This window comes from Solanum pennellii, chromosome 2 (assembly GCF_001406875.1).
Source record: "Solanum pennellii chromosome 2, SPENNV200".
In the NCBI taxonomy this organism is placed as follows: domain Eukaryota; kingdom Viridiplantae; phylum Streptophyta; class Magnoliopsida; order Solanales; family Solanaceae; genus Solanum; species Solanum pennellii.
In genome coordinates, this window is record NC_028638.1 from 44,264,906 (window position 1) to 44,279,643 (window position 14,738).

Sequence of the window (14,738 nt, forward strand, 5' to 3'; positions counted from 1 at the left end):
CAGAGAATCTTCTATTTAGCTTTCTTTATCAATTTCCAAGTACTTAAGCCATTTGTTTATTCATTTTTTTAGTTTATCTCATCGTCAGCATTCCTGGCTTCCAGCTGTACATTGCGATCACCGCAATCTCGACTCTAAAATAATTCCGCACATTTTAATTAATTAGTGTCAAAATAAATTTTATTCAAAAAAAAATTTATCAATCAGTGGCGGAGCCAATCAATCTATTAAAATTCATGATATCATTAAAAATAATGTAACTTTTTTTTTATGTTATTCTATATAATTAACTATTTTTCTTTATAATTAAAAAGGTGAATTCGTTGATCCTTCAAAAACATATAATTTAAATGTACACATCTTTTGTTAATTACAATTACTTTTTATTTATTTATTTAATTTTATATTGGATAATCAATAATAGTGTAAAATAAGCAAATCATGTATGAGTATTGACATCGTTTAAAGTTTATTAAGCATGTTTTAGTCCTGAGTTATTTACTTTGAAATTAGAAATATTTTCATCTTGTTATTACATAAATTTATTTTATATTGAAAAGTTATAAGGTTTTTTTTATTTTTATGATACAAAAAAATTAAATAAAGCATGTACAACATTTTTTATATAAAAAAAGGACTAAAAGATCTTCATATTGAATTCTTAAGTAAAATACTATTTATTTATGAAAATGTAGGTAAACTGGTATTTTACTAGTTTAAAACAAGAAATCAATGTCAGTGTTTAAACAATAGCAAGTGTAACTCGTAAAATTATATCATCGGATCTAGATTAGCTAATTAACCAACTAAATTATCAAATTCTCGCTACGATTTTGTCATTCCTCACTCTTCCTTCATGAAATCAATGTACGATTTTCCATCAAGTTTTCGTGCAAAAAAATCCTTGAAATATTTATCCACCGGAACTCTTCGGAAAATTGGAGGATTATTTGGTCCAGTAAGGCTTTGTGCAGGTCCCAATTCGGAGTCGAGGTTGGAGCTGTAGAATGTTGCAACAGAGAGCCTCTCTTTGTTTGAGTTTACAATTGCTCTGTGCTCAATGCTCCTATAAACACCATTGCTCACTATCTGTCATGTCAAATAACACATGTATACATAATACTTTCAGTACATTACCAACCTTATAGTAATCGGTTACTCAACAAGAATGAATGCTGTTGTTTACCTCCATAATATCGCCAATGTTCACAATCAAAGCATTTGGGAGGGGTTTTACAGTCACCCAAACACCGTCTTTACGAACTTGGAGACCTGCAGTTTCATTTAGCTGGAACAGGACGGTGAGGGCATCAGCATCCGAATGAGGGCTGAAGCCTATAGTTTTTTCTGGCGCGGGACAAGGAGGATAATAATTCATCCTTATTGACTGCACGCCATCACTGAATAGATCTCGCATTTCCTTTTCATCCATCCTTAAAGCCTTTGCCAATTGACATAAGATGATCACTGCTAGGTTCTTGATTTCGTTACAGTATGCTTCCATGATTTCCCTGCATTTTGGGATTATCAAGTCACTATCATCTTGCAACTATACCACCTTAGAATAAAATTTATCATCTAACAAGTAGCAACACCATGTTTACATATTCCACACGACAGAAAAATGAGTACTAATATTATCAGCAGATTGAGTTAGAATCATCTCTTATATCTAACCATTTTTAGTTCTTATCTAAGCATCATTAGTATATTAACAGAATATGCATAAAATTAACGAAGTATTGAATAGGATAAAACATAACCATAGATGAGCAATCCTCTCCTACTTGTCCCGTCTATGGGGAAATATGAAAAGGTTCAGAGTTCAAACATACCCCTAAACTATGCTAAATGGTTCGTTCATGTCTCCATAAATAGTTCAGTTCATTTAGTTCCTACCATTACATAACAGGTCTGTCTATATTTGCTCTTACTAACCAACAGTTTATAAACAAACAACTTACTAATCTCTACTTACACTAATGAGCACCAGCAATTGCTGCATAAGTTGTAACAAATTTCTCAATCAAATTTTAACACAACATCTGCAATATAGAGATCCTTCACGAGGATTTTCGTAAGGTAATAATACCCAAGAGGATACTGCGAAGGGACCTAGTATCATTGAAAGATGCAATATGATAGACTCCGGTGAGAGAGATAAGCACCTGAGCTTTGAAGGCAATTTTTGAAACAAGTCCATTTGCCGGATATGAGAGGGCAGAGTAGTTATGTAAAACATGTCGCTCCAATCAAGTTTCTGCTCCTCTGATACAACAAATAGCTGTCCAAAACCTTCATGATTGTCTTCCTGTTGCCATAGTTTCTTCTTTTCTTCCATTGGAAGCCCGAAAAATTCAATAACCTCCCTCTTGAAGTCCTCCAACAATGAAGGTGTCACTCCATGGTTTATAACCTAACTTGTCGAGAGAAGTGTCAAAGAGATAATAGTAAAAAAAAACTACAATATCAATATGTTTACAACGCTATGATCTCCACTTTATGAATTAATGAAGCTACGAGTAAAAGGAATCATGAAATAACTAAGCAAATTGAGAGACCTGTAGGAAACCCCAATATTGGCAAGCAAAGTGAAGCTTTTGAAGCTCAGAATCCATAGAATCCCCTGAATTCAACTTTTGAAGATCGATAACTGGAACCGCCTCTCCGGCGTTTATGACCGGAGGTTCTTGCTCTGAGCGGACATACCTTGCCGGAATGTCGGTTAAGCGTTGTTTGGAAAGCTCTTGAACACTTGGAACTAACAGAGATTTTCCAAAGTTCATTTTTTCCGGTGTTAAACTCCATTTGCTCACTCGATGAAAAAGAACAGACAAATCCAAGACATATACAATCCTTTTATTTAGCTGTAGATTCCTCCTGTTTTTTTCTCACGGAAACCGCAGTGGTTGTCACGGGTAAATGCAATAGACCACAAATCACATGGAAATACGTAAATCACATCAGCAAAGCTGATAGCAGCTGATAGGATGAACTCGACTAAAAAGACATCAATAGAAAATGAATCTCTGCGTCCCTTATACGACACTACACTCAAAACACACTTAATTTTATTTATACATTGAAGGACATTTTTCAGCCTATTTACTCATTACCATGTTGGCTGCATCTACATGAATGAATTTTCACACTTAAGGGCCAGTAAAATTATAATACACCTGGGATTATTTTTCTGAATGCTTGGTTTATTATGAGTAATAAATCCCTACCAGTTGGTATAATACCACAAACTGAAAAAAAAAATCAGATATATGCAGTTATTACATTAACTCTCCTATGAAACTGGATTAAGGGTGAGATTAAAAGGGTGCATATAGACAAGGAGAAGCAGGCTAGTATAAACAAGAAACGTTTCACAAAAATGCGCTATTATCACAAGATCTCTCCATCTTCCCAATCTCCAGCACCACTCAATATTGCATCTTCATCTTCATCATCATATAAGTAGTCCTCTTTGATGCATAAGCCAAGCCTTTCCAGAGGGTTCTCCCCCAATATGATAGTGAATCCATCTCCATTACCACTCAAATTCTCGGCTTCTGAACAACATTTACATAGTTTCTCTAGATCTCTTAGTATCTTCAAATTGTCTTCAAATTCAACTGTTCTTTCCATCTGTTCAGGCAGCACAATCAGAATGTCAGACACAGGGATAAAGAAAAGGAAGTCAGTTATCCTTTTGTTACTCCTCCCTCCTCTTTGCTTTTTTAAAGGGATGTAGCGGTTGGAGAGGGAGATGTACAGAGGGGATGAGCAAGGAGAGTTTTGATACGGGAACTGTACGCAGTTTCAACAATAAGCACAAACCTTTTGAAGAGCAATCCGAGCAGCTTCCCTTTGTCTCTCCCGCTGCAACTTTAACTCAGCCTCTGCTTTCCTCCGAGAGGCAACTTCAGCAGCTTTAAGTTCTGCCTCAATACGGGCTTTCTCTGCACACACCAAGGTTCTGTCAGAGAAACATCATGCATCCAAACAAAGGAAATCATGTCCAGTAAACTTGAACTGCAATACAGATATGCTCCTTATCTCTCGAGTCTCGAAATATAAGATTTATCAACTCATATAATGACACCAAAAGAGTGATAAAATGAAAAGAGGCTGTTGACTACTAAAGCCTCTCACTCATAGATTTAATTGAGATGCCCCACAAAAGTTTTGATTTTCTAGTTTGGTTTCTGATGGAGAAATTAAAATCTTCAACATTTTGGTTCAACTAGAGATTTTCCAATAAATAGCAAAAGTGAAACCAAAATAGCTTACAACAAGTATTTTTCTATTTTTGTTTACATTTAATTATCTTACGCTCTGAGAAAGTTAATATTCTGCAACTTCACTTAAGCTTCACATAACATCTTTATGAGTTCCAGTTTTTTTACTTCCTCACTTTTGCAACTAAAGCACTACATATTTGGTCTGGAAGCATGTTACTTGGGCAAAAAATATCTTAAAGTATCGTTGGATAATATATCTAATTTATTTATTTGCCACTATATCAAGCATCAAGTTTTTTCAGTTGTTTGTTATGCTGTAATTTTTGAGTGAACATAAGCACTCTGATCTATTAGTTCTGAATAGTCAAACTGAGAGTTCTTGAACAAACATTAATTTAAAACTACTTTTGTTAACAAGTTCGCATGATAAATATTCTCTTTCATCACAGTCATCTCTTTCGGCAGAAAAAACATGCTTAAATCTAAGTTCATGATCTAGATTAGTTTGTAGTTACTAATGTCCAACATATATACCGGTGTGGCATGTTCAGAGTTTGTAATTATACGTTATCTCACTAAATATCATGACTAATTAAGAGCAAAAGGCAAAACAACTCTAGAACCCGAAAAGGAATATCGAACCAATCTTATTTTAGTTTGAATTAGATTTTATTATTTATCAAACTGAAAACTGAACAATTAAATCCAAACAATACAATACCAAACCAAGACTTGTATTTTTGGCTCAAATATAGATTAAATCTTTGTAAATTCAGCTATATTGCATCTTTTTAATCCAGGGCACTCCAGAGAGTCCATGGCAGGCCTAAAAAGGGTGGCAGTGCCTAAAAAGTAGGTTCTCCTTCTATCTATTATATAATTTTGTTTTGTTTTATAAACATCCTTGCATTCTTCTATTTTTTCTCCATCAATATTGATAACTACCAGACAGAGATATTCCACAAATGCGAAGTGTGTCTAAATTCTTGAGTTCATTATCCCCATATTATTTGAGCTACTATTGTAATAAATCAATCAATCAATACCACATAAAAAATCAAACCTTCGAGCTGCTGCTTTTCCAGTTGTGCTCTTTCCAGTTGCATTCTATGCAAATCAGCCTTATCACACTGATTCAACAGACAAAACAGGTGTGAGACAAACCAAAGCAGGTCAAAATAATGTATACCACAAGTGTTTTAAGAGGAAAAGGCAAGGCATTACATCAACTGGAAGCGATTTCTGTTTCGCTTTGATGATGGTGTCAGCAAATCGACTCTTTAGCATTGCAGCACGTAGCGCCTTGCTCGGGGAAAGATCCAAGTTCATAAGAGGATCCCAACCTATTTCCAGAAAGCAGTCATAAGCAGTGATACAATTAAGTTCGTTGGCCTTTTGGATACCCAAAAATTTAGGAAGTGTGCAAACAAATACTCACCTTCACCATATGGAACAGCGGAAGCACATGTAGATCTACCTGGACTAGAACATGGGTTTTCTTCATGAAGGCTACCTCGACCATCTTCATATTATCAGAGGCAGCTTGTCAATAAAGAACATTTAAAATCTTTTGATGCATGCTATTGAACAAATATAGGAAAGTTTTGCAATCACCATGAGGGTTCAAATCAGTTCTACATGGAACTGATGCCAATGAGTTTGTCACTTCTCTTTCCTGAAAATGTATACAAGGTGTCAAGTTGCAAGGTAAAGAATGAGGAATGCCTTAAATCTACTCAAACATATTTGAAACATCAAGACACCCACCCTTTTGGCAACACCCGAATAATCTCGATCTAGCTTACTTTTTGTTGGAAAATCTGAATCGCAAAGAGAAGTACAACTTGTTTATTAGCAATTGACGATTTGGAGTTCCAATGAGGTTAAATAAAGAAGGGGGGCAGAGAACAAACTTACTCCTAGGAAGAGCTTGGGTATCAACACCTTGAAGGTGGCAAGCAACAATGTTTGCTTGTCGCTTGGTATTGACAGAGCAAATAGAACTTGTGCTACTATCTGTGCCCAAAAAGACACATCCCCAATCAGCCCCTGGAAAAGATCCATAAAAGGAGAAATTTTATACTGGCCCTTATCGTACCTTTAGGGACCGACTCCATGGATGACAGACACCCACCACTTTGTTTCACGCTAGCGGGCTCTGCCTATAGAAAAGAGAGCATCAATTAGATAACATTTTTGTAGTTCCAAAAACAACAACCAAAAAACAAACAAATAATCTTTAAAGTTCCCTTCGCAGTACCCAGCTATTATTGTTCTAGTTGAAGTTCTATATATACGACTAATTACCTTATCTGTAGTTAAATTGGAATACGCTCTAACCACCTTCTTTAACTCCAATAGTGTGTCATCATCATACTTGTCCAGGTCCAGGTTAACCTTCTCTTCTTTAAGACCCATCAACCCAAACTTTTGGAGAGCATTCTGCATGTTCTTGATAACATTTCCCCCAAGTAAATCAACAAGTTCTTTCTTCAGCTTTTGCTTCTCCTCCAAAGGCATTGGCCTCTTGTTCAGACCGTTAGCACATTGTGCAGATTTCTTAAAGAAAGTCTCCCTTGTATTCTTAGAGTGATTTTCTTTACCACTTGAAACACAATCCTGACTGAGTTTTTTGCTCTCTGCTTTCCACTTAACTTCCAACGACTTCCATCTCTGATTAAAAATATTGTCTAACCTCTTAGCCATGAGGTGAAAATCATTATTAGGAGGATTATACTTCATGGCATTTGCAAACGTCAACCTCACATCAGCAGCAAATTCATCGACATCAAAGTAGAGATTGCCATCCAATTTAGCTTTGACTGTTCCCAAATCCATTGGTTTTCTAATTATAGTGAAGTAGTCAGGAATGTTATATTGGATTGGATCCACTGGTACAAGGAAGGGCCACCCACTAGGATGAACCATCAGGACTTTCAGAATGTTAACGCATTGCTGCTTTACACTCCGGTCCATTTTCCGCCTTTTCTCTCTTCCATTGTCGATCACCAACGGAGGTTCACGTTTCTTAGAGTCGGGCTGCATAGGTAGTTTCACCTTTATACTCATCTCAGAGCTTCCCCTAGGTTCAGTTCGCATCCCCTTGGAAGAAATTTTTATCCTCAGCTTCTTCGTCACTACGCTATCACCAATATTCATGGTGGGCAACTCCAGGTGATGAAGAGAATTGTTCACCTTTGGAGATTGAGCATTAACCATTGAAATACAGACCCTGGAAAATATAAAAAAACAAAAGGGAGTTAAAGGGGAACCAGACAGCAACTTTGATACAAGTAAAAGCTTACTTAAAAGATGCAACATTTACCCAGGCCAAAGATATGATTTAAAAAAAATAACCTCCTAATCAGGATGCTAAGATATCAAGACTAAATTACCTCCAGAGGAGTCACCAAAATCCCATCCTCCTAAAATCCCACGAGCTTAGAGAGAAAGACAATAAAGCAAAGTGATTGTTTGTTATACTCCAATTCTCCTAGAAACAGGAACTTGAAACTTACCTACGCTCTTAGTTAATGGAACTATACTTCCTTGTTAGTGCTCTTCAACATGAACGTCTAAGATGAGATGAATTTCAACCAATAATTAAGCACCAAGTACCCATAAGACTCACTCAAACCCCACCCAACCCCTCCAGTAATCAATTTCTTTCCAAAAAAGAGCATCATCATTGTTTTTCCCCAAAATCCCCAAACCACAAAGAGTAAAACAAAATACCCCCAAATCACAAAGAGACAGAGAGAACAGAACCCGGAGTGGAATTAAATCAATCAATATTCAAATTAAACTAAAAAGAAACCTCAGAATTCAACTTTCCCTAAACCCCACAAAAGAAATCAACAAAATTCAACCCAAACAATAACTTCCCTACAACACAAAACGACCTTGATCAAACTTTCTCCAACAACACACAGAGAATCAGCGAACGATGATTTACAACAAGAACAGAAAAATAAAGAACACCCACAATTTCTTACACCATAATTCACATAAAGGAACAGACTTTACACTAAATTACCTGAAATTCAACTCCCAAAAAACCCTCAAGCCAAACCGCTCTTCTGTAAAACGTCCAAGTTCTCAAGAACAGAACAGAACAGAAAACAGAGCAAAAAGGGCTCCAAGAGCCCTCTTCCTGACGCCCGCAGACAAGTGTGCTGGTGTAGAAGAAACAACTGCTAAGAGTAAACGAGCAAGAGAGAGAGAGAAGCGACTCTTGCAGAGGTTTTAGGGTTTATATTTTATATCGATATTTTTCCTAGTTTTATTCTCTCTAGTATATGCCGTCTTTGATAAAAAGTAAATGACCTTTTTAACCCCCTGAAGAAATTTTTGGATTAGTATCTGTTTTTTTCCTTGTTTGTTTTGCTCGAGTCTCAAGTCTTGGTTTAATACTAACTATTTTATTACCTTATCCACATCATAAATAATATTTCTTCTAAGTTTATAACTAAGAATATTCTGTTTTCTTTTATCACTATACGGGGTTAATTTAAGTTCTTTTCTTCGTTAATTTATGTAATATAGACAGGAGCGAAATCATCTTGAAGATTCGAACCTCCTTTAACGAAAATTTATATATAGTTAAATAATTTTATATATTATTTATAAGTGTCAATAAAATTTTAAAATAATTTCTAAACGCTTTAAAATTGGAATTATTGTGTTTTTTTTTTTTATCAATTTAAATAATAATGTGTTACTCTCCTTATCCCAATATAGTTTTTTTTAGTTTCTAAATTAAATAATAAATGTTACCCTTTTTTTTGGTTTCATTTTAGGTAAACAATAGATTAATTTCAAGAATCAGTAAAAAAAAAATATAAATACTATTTAAAAAATATTTTACATTGTCAATTATAGTGCATTTTTATATAATTTTTAAATATATTACAAAATTAAAAACTAAAAACAAACAAAAAGATAAAACCAAAAAAAAAAAAAAAGAATTACAGAAATACTTCAGTGCCTGCTTGAGCACTTTGACGTCACTATAGTAATAGTAAAAATATAATGATATCAAAATAATTCGATAAAGTAATGATGTCAACGTTATAAGTATTTTTTGTTAGAATTCAACTTAGATAAACTATATTTTTACTATATATCATGATCTTTCAAAATTTAGATGAGTTGTAATTTTTTTGTTTTATTCGTATTATATATCATGCTTTTTGAAGCGATAAATCTATTTTCCAAGTGTATCAATATCTACTTTTAAGATTATTGCATAACTAATATCTGCTTTATAATTCACTTTTAGAAAAAAATATCTGCTTTATAATTCACTCTAGGGAAAAGGTCTGTCACTTGATTTTGTGTTCAAAAAGTGTGGTCTACATTTTCAGCTGATGTTTATTATGACCTCACGAACCTAACAAATTTGACATCCTTTTCATCGTTATGTAACAATAAATTTAACGATATAATATAATAAAATTATATTTAAAGTATCAACACAACACTATAGATAGATAACAAACATCCAAACAAGAGTGTTAGCTCGATTATGGACTGTTGTACTTATAATTTGGGGAAAATCTGTATACATCAATCCAATGAATACATAAACTTGCTGAGAGTTATCATCTCAGCAACTGAACCTTTCATTAAACAATAGATGCTCAATGTTAATTTGAGCACACAACAAATGATAAATAACTTTATTTCTCATAAATGAGATACTATATACTACCCTTCACCACTTTTAATACATACACTAAATTCTTCCCTGGAAAACAGAAAGAGCAAAAGAAAATTCTAACCATCCCAAATTCTCACACAAGAAGAAAGAATCAGTTGAAAAGAAGAATTGAGAGAGTTTTGTGTTTCATGCATAAGAGTCCAAGAGAGGTGCTCTTGGCTCCTCTTCTGAATTGCTGTATCTAAAGTAGAGTACCAGTTGTGTGACACCAAGAACTCCTCCGATCCCATTTGGTACCTGATCACATTCCGTAGAACATGTTCATTAGAAAACAAAACATAACAATGATGCAATGATACAAGCCTTAGCACGCTTTCAAGGTCGGGTTGGTGCAATCATTCAAGGGACATTTTCTTGCTTTCTGGTGTTCATTGTTTTCTGGAGGGTGGGTGAAAAGGTAAATATAAATAGCAAGGGAAGCAACTATCTATGCACTAGCACATCGGCCAATGCAATAGGAGGTAAAAGCAGTTAAATCAGAAAGCTGCCAACAGAACACTGGGCATTTTACAGATGGTATAGAACATTATTTTTCACCAATTTTCAGCTCGCATGTTAAAATTAGTCACTAGAATAAATTTTCATCTTTCATAAATAGGTGGTGCAGGAGAAACTTTGAAGTACAGACTTTATCCAACTTATCTGCAGAAACAATGAGAATAATTTCGAACATACAACAAAATTTTAACAACACATTAATCGACTTAAGTAGGACAGAAAAGGAAGTAATCAGCCTGAAGAATGGAAAGTTTACTTACAGAGATGAATGGATCATTCTTGCACATTCCGTAGGCAAAGAAAGAAAGGCTCATGAGAAAAGTCGCAAGGGATAGATAAAATGGCATGTACTCCACGCTCTTTGTTTTGATGACCAAATTCTGCCCCAAAAAATTGTTTCTTAAACCAATTAGTCTGAGAAATGGAGTGTTTATCAACTTAGGTGATAGTACTTTGTTTGTGAAAACTTACAATGATGAATAGTGGAGAAGCAAACATGCAAATGAGTGAAAAGACGGATAAATATCCAACGAAAGTTTGCCGACTAGAAGGCTCAAATAGAGTAAGGCTGATGGCAACTACAGCAGCAAATACCGCAAAAACGCCAAGCACCAACCCCAACATTTTCAACTGCATTGAACGTGTACAACGGTATAAGCACAAGATCAGTTTGCATCAGAAACTTAAGCAATATTTTGTTTGTAAGAACCAACAATTACCTTCTTGGACCCCTCTGCATGAATAATGAAGATGGTAATATATACTAGCTGGAACACTGCTCCAATCGAATTGACAGTGAAAACCAATATAATACCAGGAGATACAATTGGTGTCCCATACCAGAGGCATATTAAGCAATTCAAGAGCGTATATATATAAGGTAATCCAGAAAACTGTTCTGTAGACTTGCTTCTAATGATTCTTCTAAATGTTGGTCTGAAAAGGAGGGGATACAATCAACTTATATAAATCGCTTACTATTCATTGTCACTGTTCAGAAATTTCGGATACTTACATTGGTGACACAAATAAGACGAATGCAAAGAGATTCCCTGCATTACATATAAACCAAATATTTGGTTAGCAAGTGTAAGAAACTTCCCAAGTTGGCTGATTCTTTAGGAATATTACAGTGTTATTGCTTCTTAGATTGGATAAAAACCTTCATTCATGGATGGATTTAGTCTGTTGGATAAAAGGAAGGGACGAGAAGGACAAGAGAGGAAACGATTAGTACGAACATAAAAGGAGAAGTATAATACTACACACACCACCCTGCTTAGACAGTAATAAAAAATAGATGTGTATATTTTCTCCTTTCTTTCTGTTCCGATACAAGATCACTAATTATCTTTTTCCTTACCTTAAATTCCAAATTTCTTCTAACCAATCAAACCATGAGGATGACTTCAAAAGGTAAAAATTAGAAGATAAACATTTTGGTAGCTTCTTTATGCCAATATTTGGGAACTTTTGAAGTCAAACACTCTAAAACTAAAGCCTTAGTTAAGGATAAATGAGTCTGACTAGTAGAACAAACTAATTGGATCCTCATTAATATGATGCTAGTCCAATTTAACTATTGCCCTAAATACTATCCTTAACTAACATAACAAAAATGGACTTAATGATATCTTTGAATCTAATGATTGAAGTGGAAACCCCCCAATCCTAGCTCATCAAATTGACAAGCATTAGCCAACAGTGAACATGTCTATCAAGGTCAAACAACAATTAAGATTTTTCCTAGCATTTCTCCATCTTTAGAGTCCATATCAAGGGGGCAAGAGCTACTACAGTATCCAGAAAAATTGATGGCAAATTTTACCCAAAAAATAAAGAAAGGAACATCACAGCAACGCTTTCAATGCAACTTTATACGACCAAAATAGAAGTAAAAAATGAAAAGTAACCAACTTTCTAAACAAACAATCCCCATTAAGCACAACTAAGACAAATGGGGTTTTAACATAGACCAAAAAGATGGAACCTTTACAAATAAATAATGCAAAGCAGACAGATATCAACTAAAAAAAAAAGAAAAAAAAAAGAAGAAAGTTCAAGATTCTGCAGAACTTATTCTAATGAGATCCAATAGTTACTTTACATATCAACCACAAAACTTTCTTCTCTTCCAAAAAAGTAACAATAAAAAATTGAGTAGAACACCATAGCATCAAATTAGAAACAAAAACAAGAAAATCATTGAATTGGGGGTGTGGATAAGAAGTAGTACCTGCAATCCCAGCTGCAAAACTGCAAATTGAGTAAATTGAGTATAGTCCACCTACAACTGACATTCTTTCTTTGTTCAAATAAACCTCAAAAAATTTTAAAACATATAACAGAAGAAAATCTCAGTTCTTATTGAAGCTGAGAGGAAAGAGGTTGTGTGCTATTGGTTGCAGAAAACAGAATTATTGAGGTCGAAAATTTAATGGATACAAGGACAAATTCATAGTATAAATTATAATTACATCAACAATTATTTCTTTCCTATTGGTAGGGCCAGCTGGAGAACACCTTTACCAATCTGTGACAGCGCTTATAAATTGATTAATTTGTAATAAGCATATGCCTAAAGTGATTACCGGTCAATCATATTCTACTGCATCTTATCTAAATAAATCATATAAACAAATCGAAACAACTAATGAATAACGAATATTTTCCTTTTGGAGAAAAAAAAACCTACTTTTGACTAATCAAAGACGGCGATAATTCAGAATTGACCAGTCCAGGTTTGAAGTTAATCTTTGAAATATGTATAAAAAATATATATATATATATTTTTCACATAAAAAATAATTATAATTAAAAATAGTAGATTTTATTATATTTACGCTTTTTATATAATTTAATAAAAAAGTTAATTATTATTCAAAAGGCTAAATCAATTAAATCTTTTCTTCTTTTATAGAAGAACGAAAAAAGATTTACAATATAGAGAATAGAATTCAAAAAGTTAACTAATCGAACTACTAAAATTTCACGTTAAATCAATATATTTTTTTCAATTTGAATTATTGATTTTGGTTTAATTTTGGATAGCCCTAGTTGAACTTGGCTTCTCCGGCTCGTTGAGGCTAAACATATTGATCATTAATTAAGAAACAATAAAATAAATAAATTGTTTCACAAGTTCCATTTTTAAATAACAATTCAACTTTTCATATATTAATTACTCATTTCGTTTTAATTTGATTATTTTTTGTTTCGACTTTTTAATAAAAATTTTAAATATTTTAATCTAGACTAAAGATATGTAGAATGTATCAAATATTATATAATTTTGTAATTTTAAATAGCCACACAAAAAATGAAATTAAAAAACATTTTATATTAAAATGGAGTAGTAAAAAGAATATAATTTGAAATGGAGGGAGTGCATATGATTTTTTTTATTCACATTCTTAGGAAATATGATAATGGAACAGATCTTGATAAGTCTTATTCTTTATAATAAATTTAGAGGTGTTAAATCAAATAAATATTATACCTTTGGGTATGCACCTATTATAGCAATTCACTAATACTGATATATATTTAGTGAATATTATATTAAGTAGTAGTAATTAGGTGGCCTGTCTCAGTCTACCACTTCAAATTTGCCACATGAATCATGAAGCCTGAAAAAAGAAAAAAGGTCATGGATGGGTCCTGTTTTACTACACTACAAATATTCAGACATCACTAATCTCTATCACTTTTTCTAAATAATATTAATAATATGAAAAATGTGCTTTATTAACATTCCAACTACTACAAATCTTATTTGTGGTTACAGGCTCTTCAATAAATGATATTGTCTATTCAGTTTTTAAATAATGTAAAGTTCTATTTAAAAGGATTTTATACATATTTATTAATATTTTTAAAAAGTCTAAGTAACTTAAATGATTATTATACGCCTTAACTGGTGTAACAAGACTACGAATTGAAAATGATAGCACCACTTGAATGCTTGGACACAAAATGTAGGAGCCAAGATCATTCTTTCTGATTGTTCCTTTGTCAATTCTTGATTTGATTGAATTGCTACTCAATATCTATTTTATTCTTCAAAATCTTATTATATTTGGAATTTTATGAAATAGGAAAATTGAGACGAAATAAATTTTCGCTTGCATTATATTATTTGGCATGTTACTTTTTCATTCTTTTGTTAGTATGATCAATTCATTCAAATTAACAAGATTCTTTTATCAAAGATCAAAGTAAATAATAATTTTTTTTCTTCGAAATCCCAAAATAAAAAAAATGAAAAATAATAGGTGAAGGTAGGA

The 14,738-nt window shown here is 33.3% G+C and overlaps 3 protein-coding genes across 3 annotated transcripts; all 3 read right to left on the minus strand.

The window, feature by feature from the left end:
* Positions 1-697: 697 nt before the first annotated feature.
* LOC107010705 (protein SRG1-like) lies at positions 698-2,995 on the minus strand. The gene is made up of 4 exons (XM_015209993.2): positions 2,562-2,995; positions 2,169-2,416; positions 1,187-1,511; positions 698-1,089 (listed from the first exon to the last, which is right to left on the minus strand). The coding sequence occupies exons 1-4, from the start codon at positions 2,784-2,786 to the stop codon at positions 844-846; spliced, it is 1,044 nt and encodes a 347-aa protein (XP_015065479.1). The 5' UTR covers positions 2,787-2,995; the 3' UTR covers positions 698-843.
* Positions 2,996-3,168: 173 nt separating this feature from the next.
* LOC107011758 (transcription factor GTE9) lies at positions 3,169-8,495 on the minus strand. Its single transcript, XM_015211384.2, has 11 exons — positions 8,269-8,495; positions 6,540-7,464; positions 6,331-6,394; positions 6,150-6,248; positions 6,000-6,052; positions 5,847-5,907; positions 5,671-5,754; positions 5,457-5,575; positions 5,296-5,362; positions 3,829-3,950; positions 3,169-3,636 (listed from the first exon to the last, which is right to left on the minus strand). Exons 2-11 carry the CDS (start codon positions 7,449-7,451, stop codon positions 3,394-3,396), a joined length of 1,824 nt encoding a protein of 607 aa, XP_015066870.1. The 5' UTR covers positions 7,452-7,464; positions 8,269-8,495; the 3' UTR covers positions 3,169-3,393.
* A 1,253-nt stretch (positions 8,496-9,748) lies between these two features.
* On the minus strand, positions 9,749-12,961 carry LOC107008874 (bidirectional sugar transporter SWEET2a-like). Its single transcript, XM_015208077.2, has 6 exons — positions 12,689-12,961; positions 11,468-11,504; positions 11,172-11,388; positions 10,924-11,082; positions 10,713-10,832; positions 9,749-10,191 (listed from the first exon to the last, which is right to left on the minus strand). Exons 1-6 carry the CDS (start codon positions 12,750-12,752, stop codon positions 10,081-10,083), a joined length of 708 nt encoding a protein of 235 aa, XP_015063563.1. The 5' UTR covers positions 12,753-12,961; the 3' UTR covers positions 9,749-10,080.
* Positions 12,962-14,738: the final 1,777 nt, after the last annotated feature.

Excerpts from the sequence above, each read along its gene's own strand:
- LOC107010705 (XM_015209993.2), bottom strand. The coding sequence starts at position 2,786 with ATGAACTTTGGAAAATCTCTGTTAGTTCCAAGTGTTCAAGAGCTTTCC. Across the intron at positions 2,417-2,561 it reads AATATTGGGGTTTCCTACAG|GTTATAAACCATGGAGTGAC; the intron begins GTCTCTCAATTT and ends TCGACAAGTTAG. Across the intron at positions 1,512-2,168 it reads AAATTGCCTTCAAAGCTCAG|GGAAATCATGGAAGCATACT; the intron begins GTGCTTATCTCT and ends CCCAAAATGCAG.
- LOC107011758 (XM_015211384.2), bottom strand. The coding sequence starts at position 7,451 with ATGGTTAATGCTCAATCTCCAAAGGTGAACAATTCTCTTCATCACCTG. Across the intron at positions 6,395-6,539 it reads CCAATTTAACTACAGATAAG|GCAGAGCCCGCTAGCGTGAA; the intron begins GTAATTAGTCGT and ends TCTTTTCTATAG. Across the intron at positions 5,363-5,456 it reads AGAAATCGCTTCCAGTTGAT|TGTGATAAGGCTGATTTGCA; the intron begins GTAATGCCTTGC and ends CTGTTGAATCAG.
- LOC107008874 (XM_015208077.2), bottom strand. The coding sequence starts at position 12,752 with ATGTCAGTTGTAGGTGGACTATACTCAATTTACTCAATTTGCAGTTTT. Across the intron at positions 11,505-12,688 it reads TTTTGCAGCTGGGATTGCAG|GGAATCTCTTTGCATTCGTC; the intron begins GTACTACTTCTT and ends TATGTAATGCAG. Across the intron at positions 11,083-11,171 it reads ATGCAGAGGGGTCCAAGAAG|TTGAAAATGTTGGGGTTGGT; the intron begins GTAATTGTTGGT and ends CGTTCAATGCAG.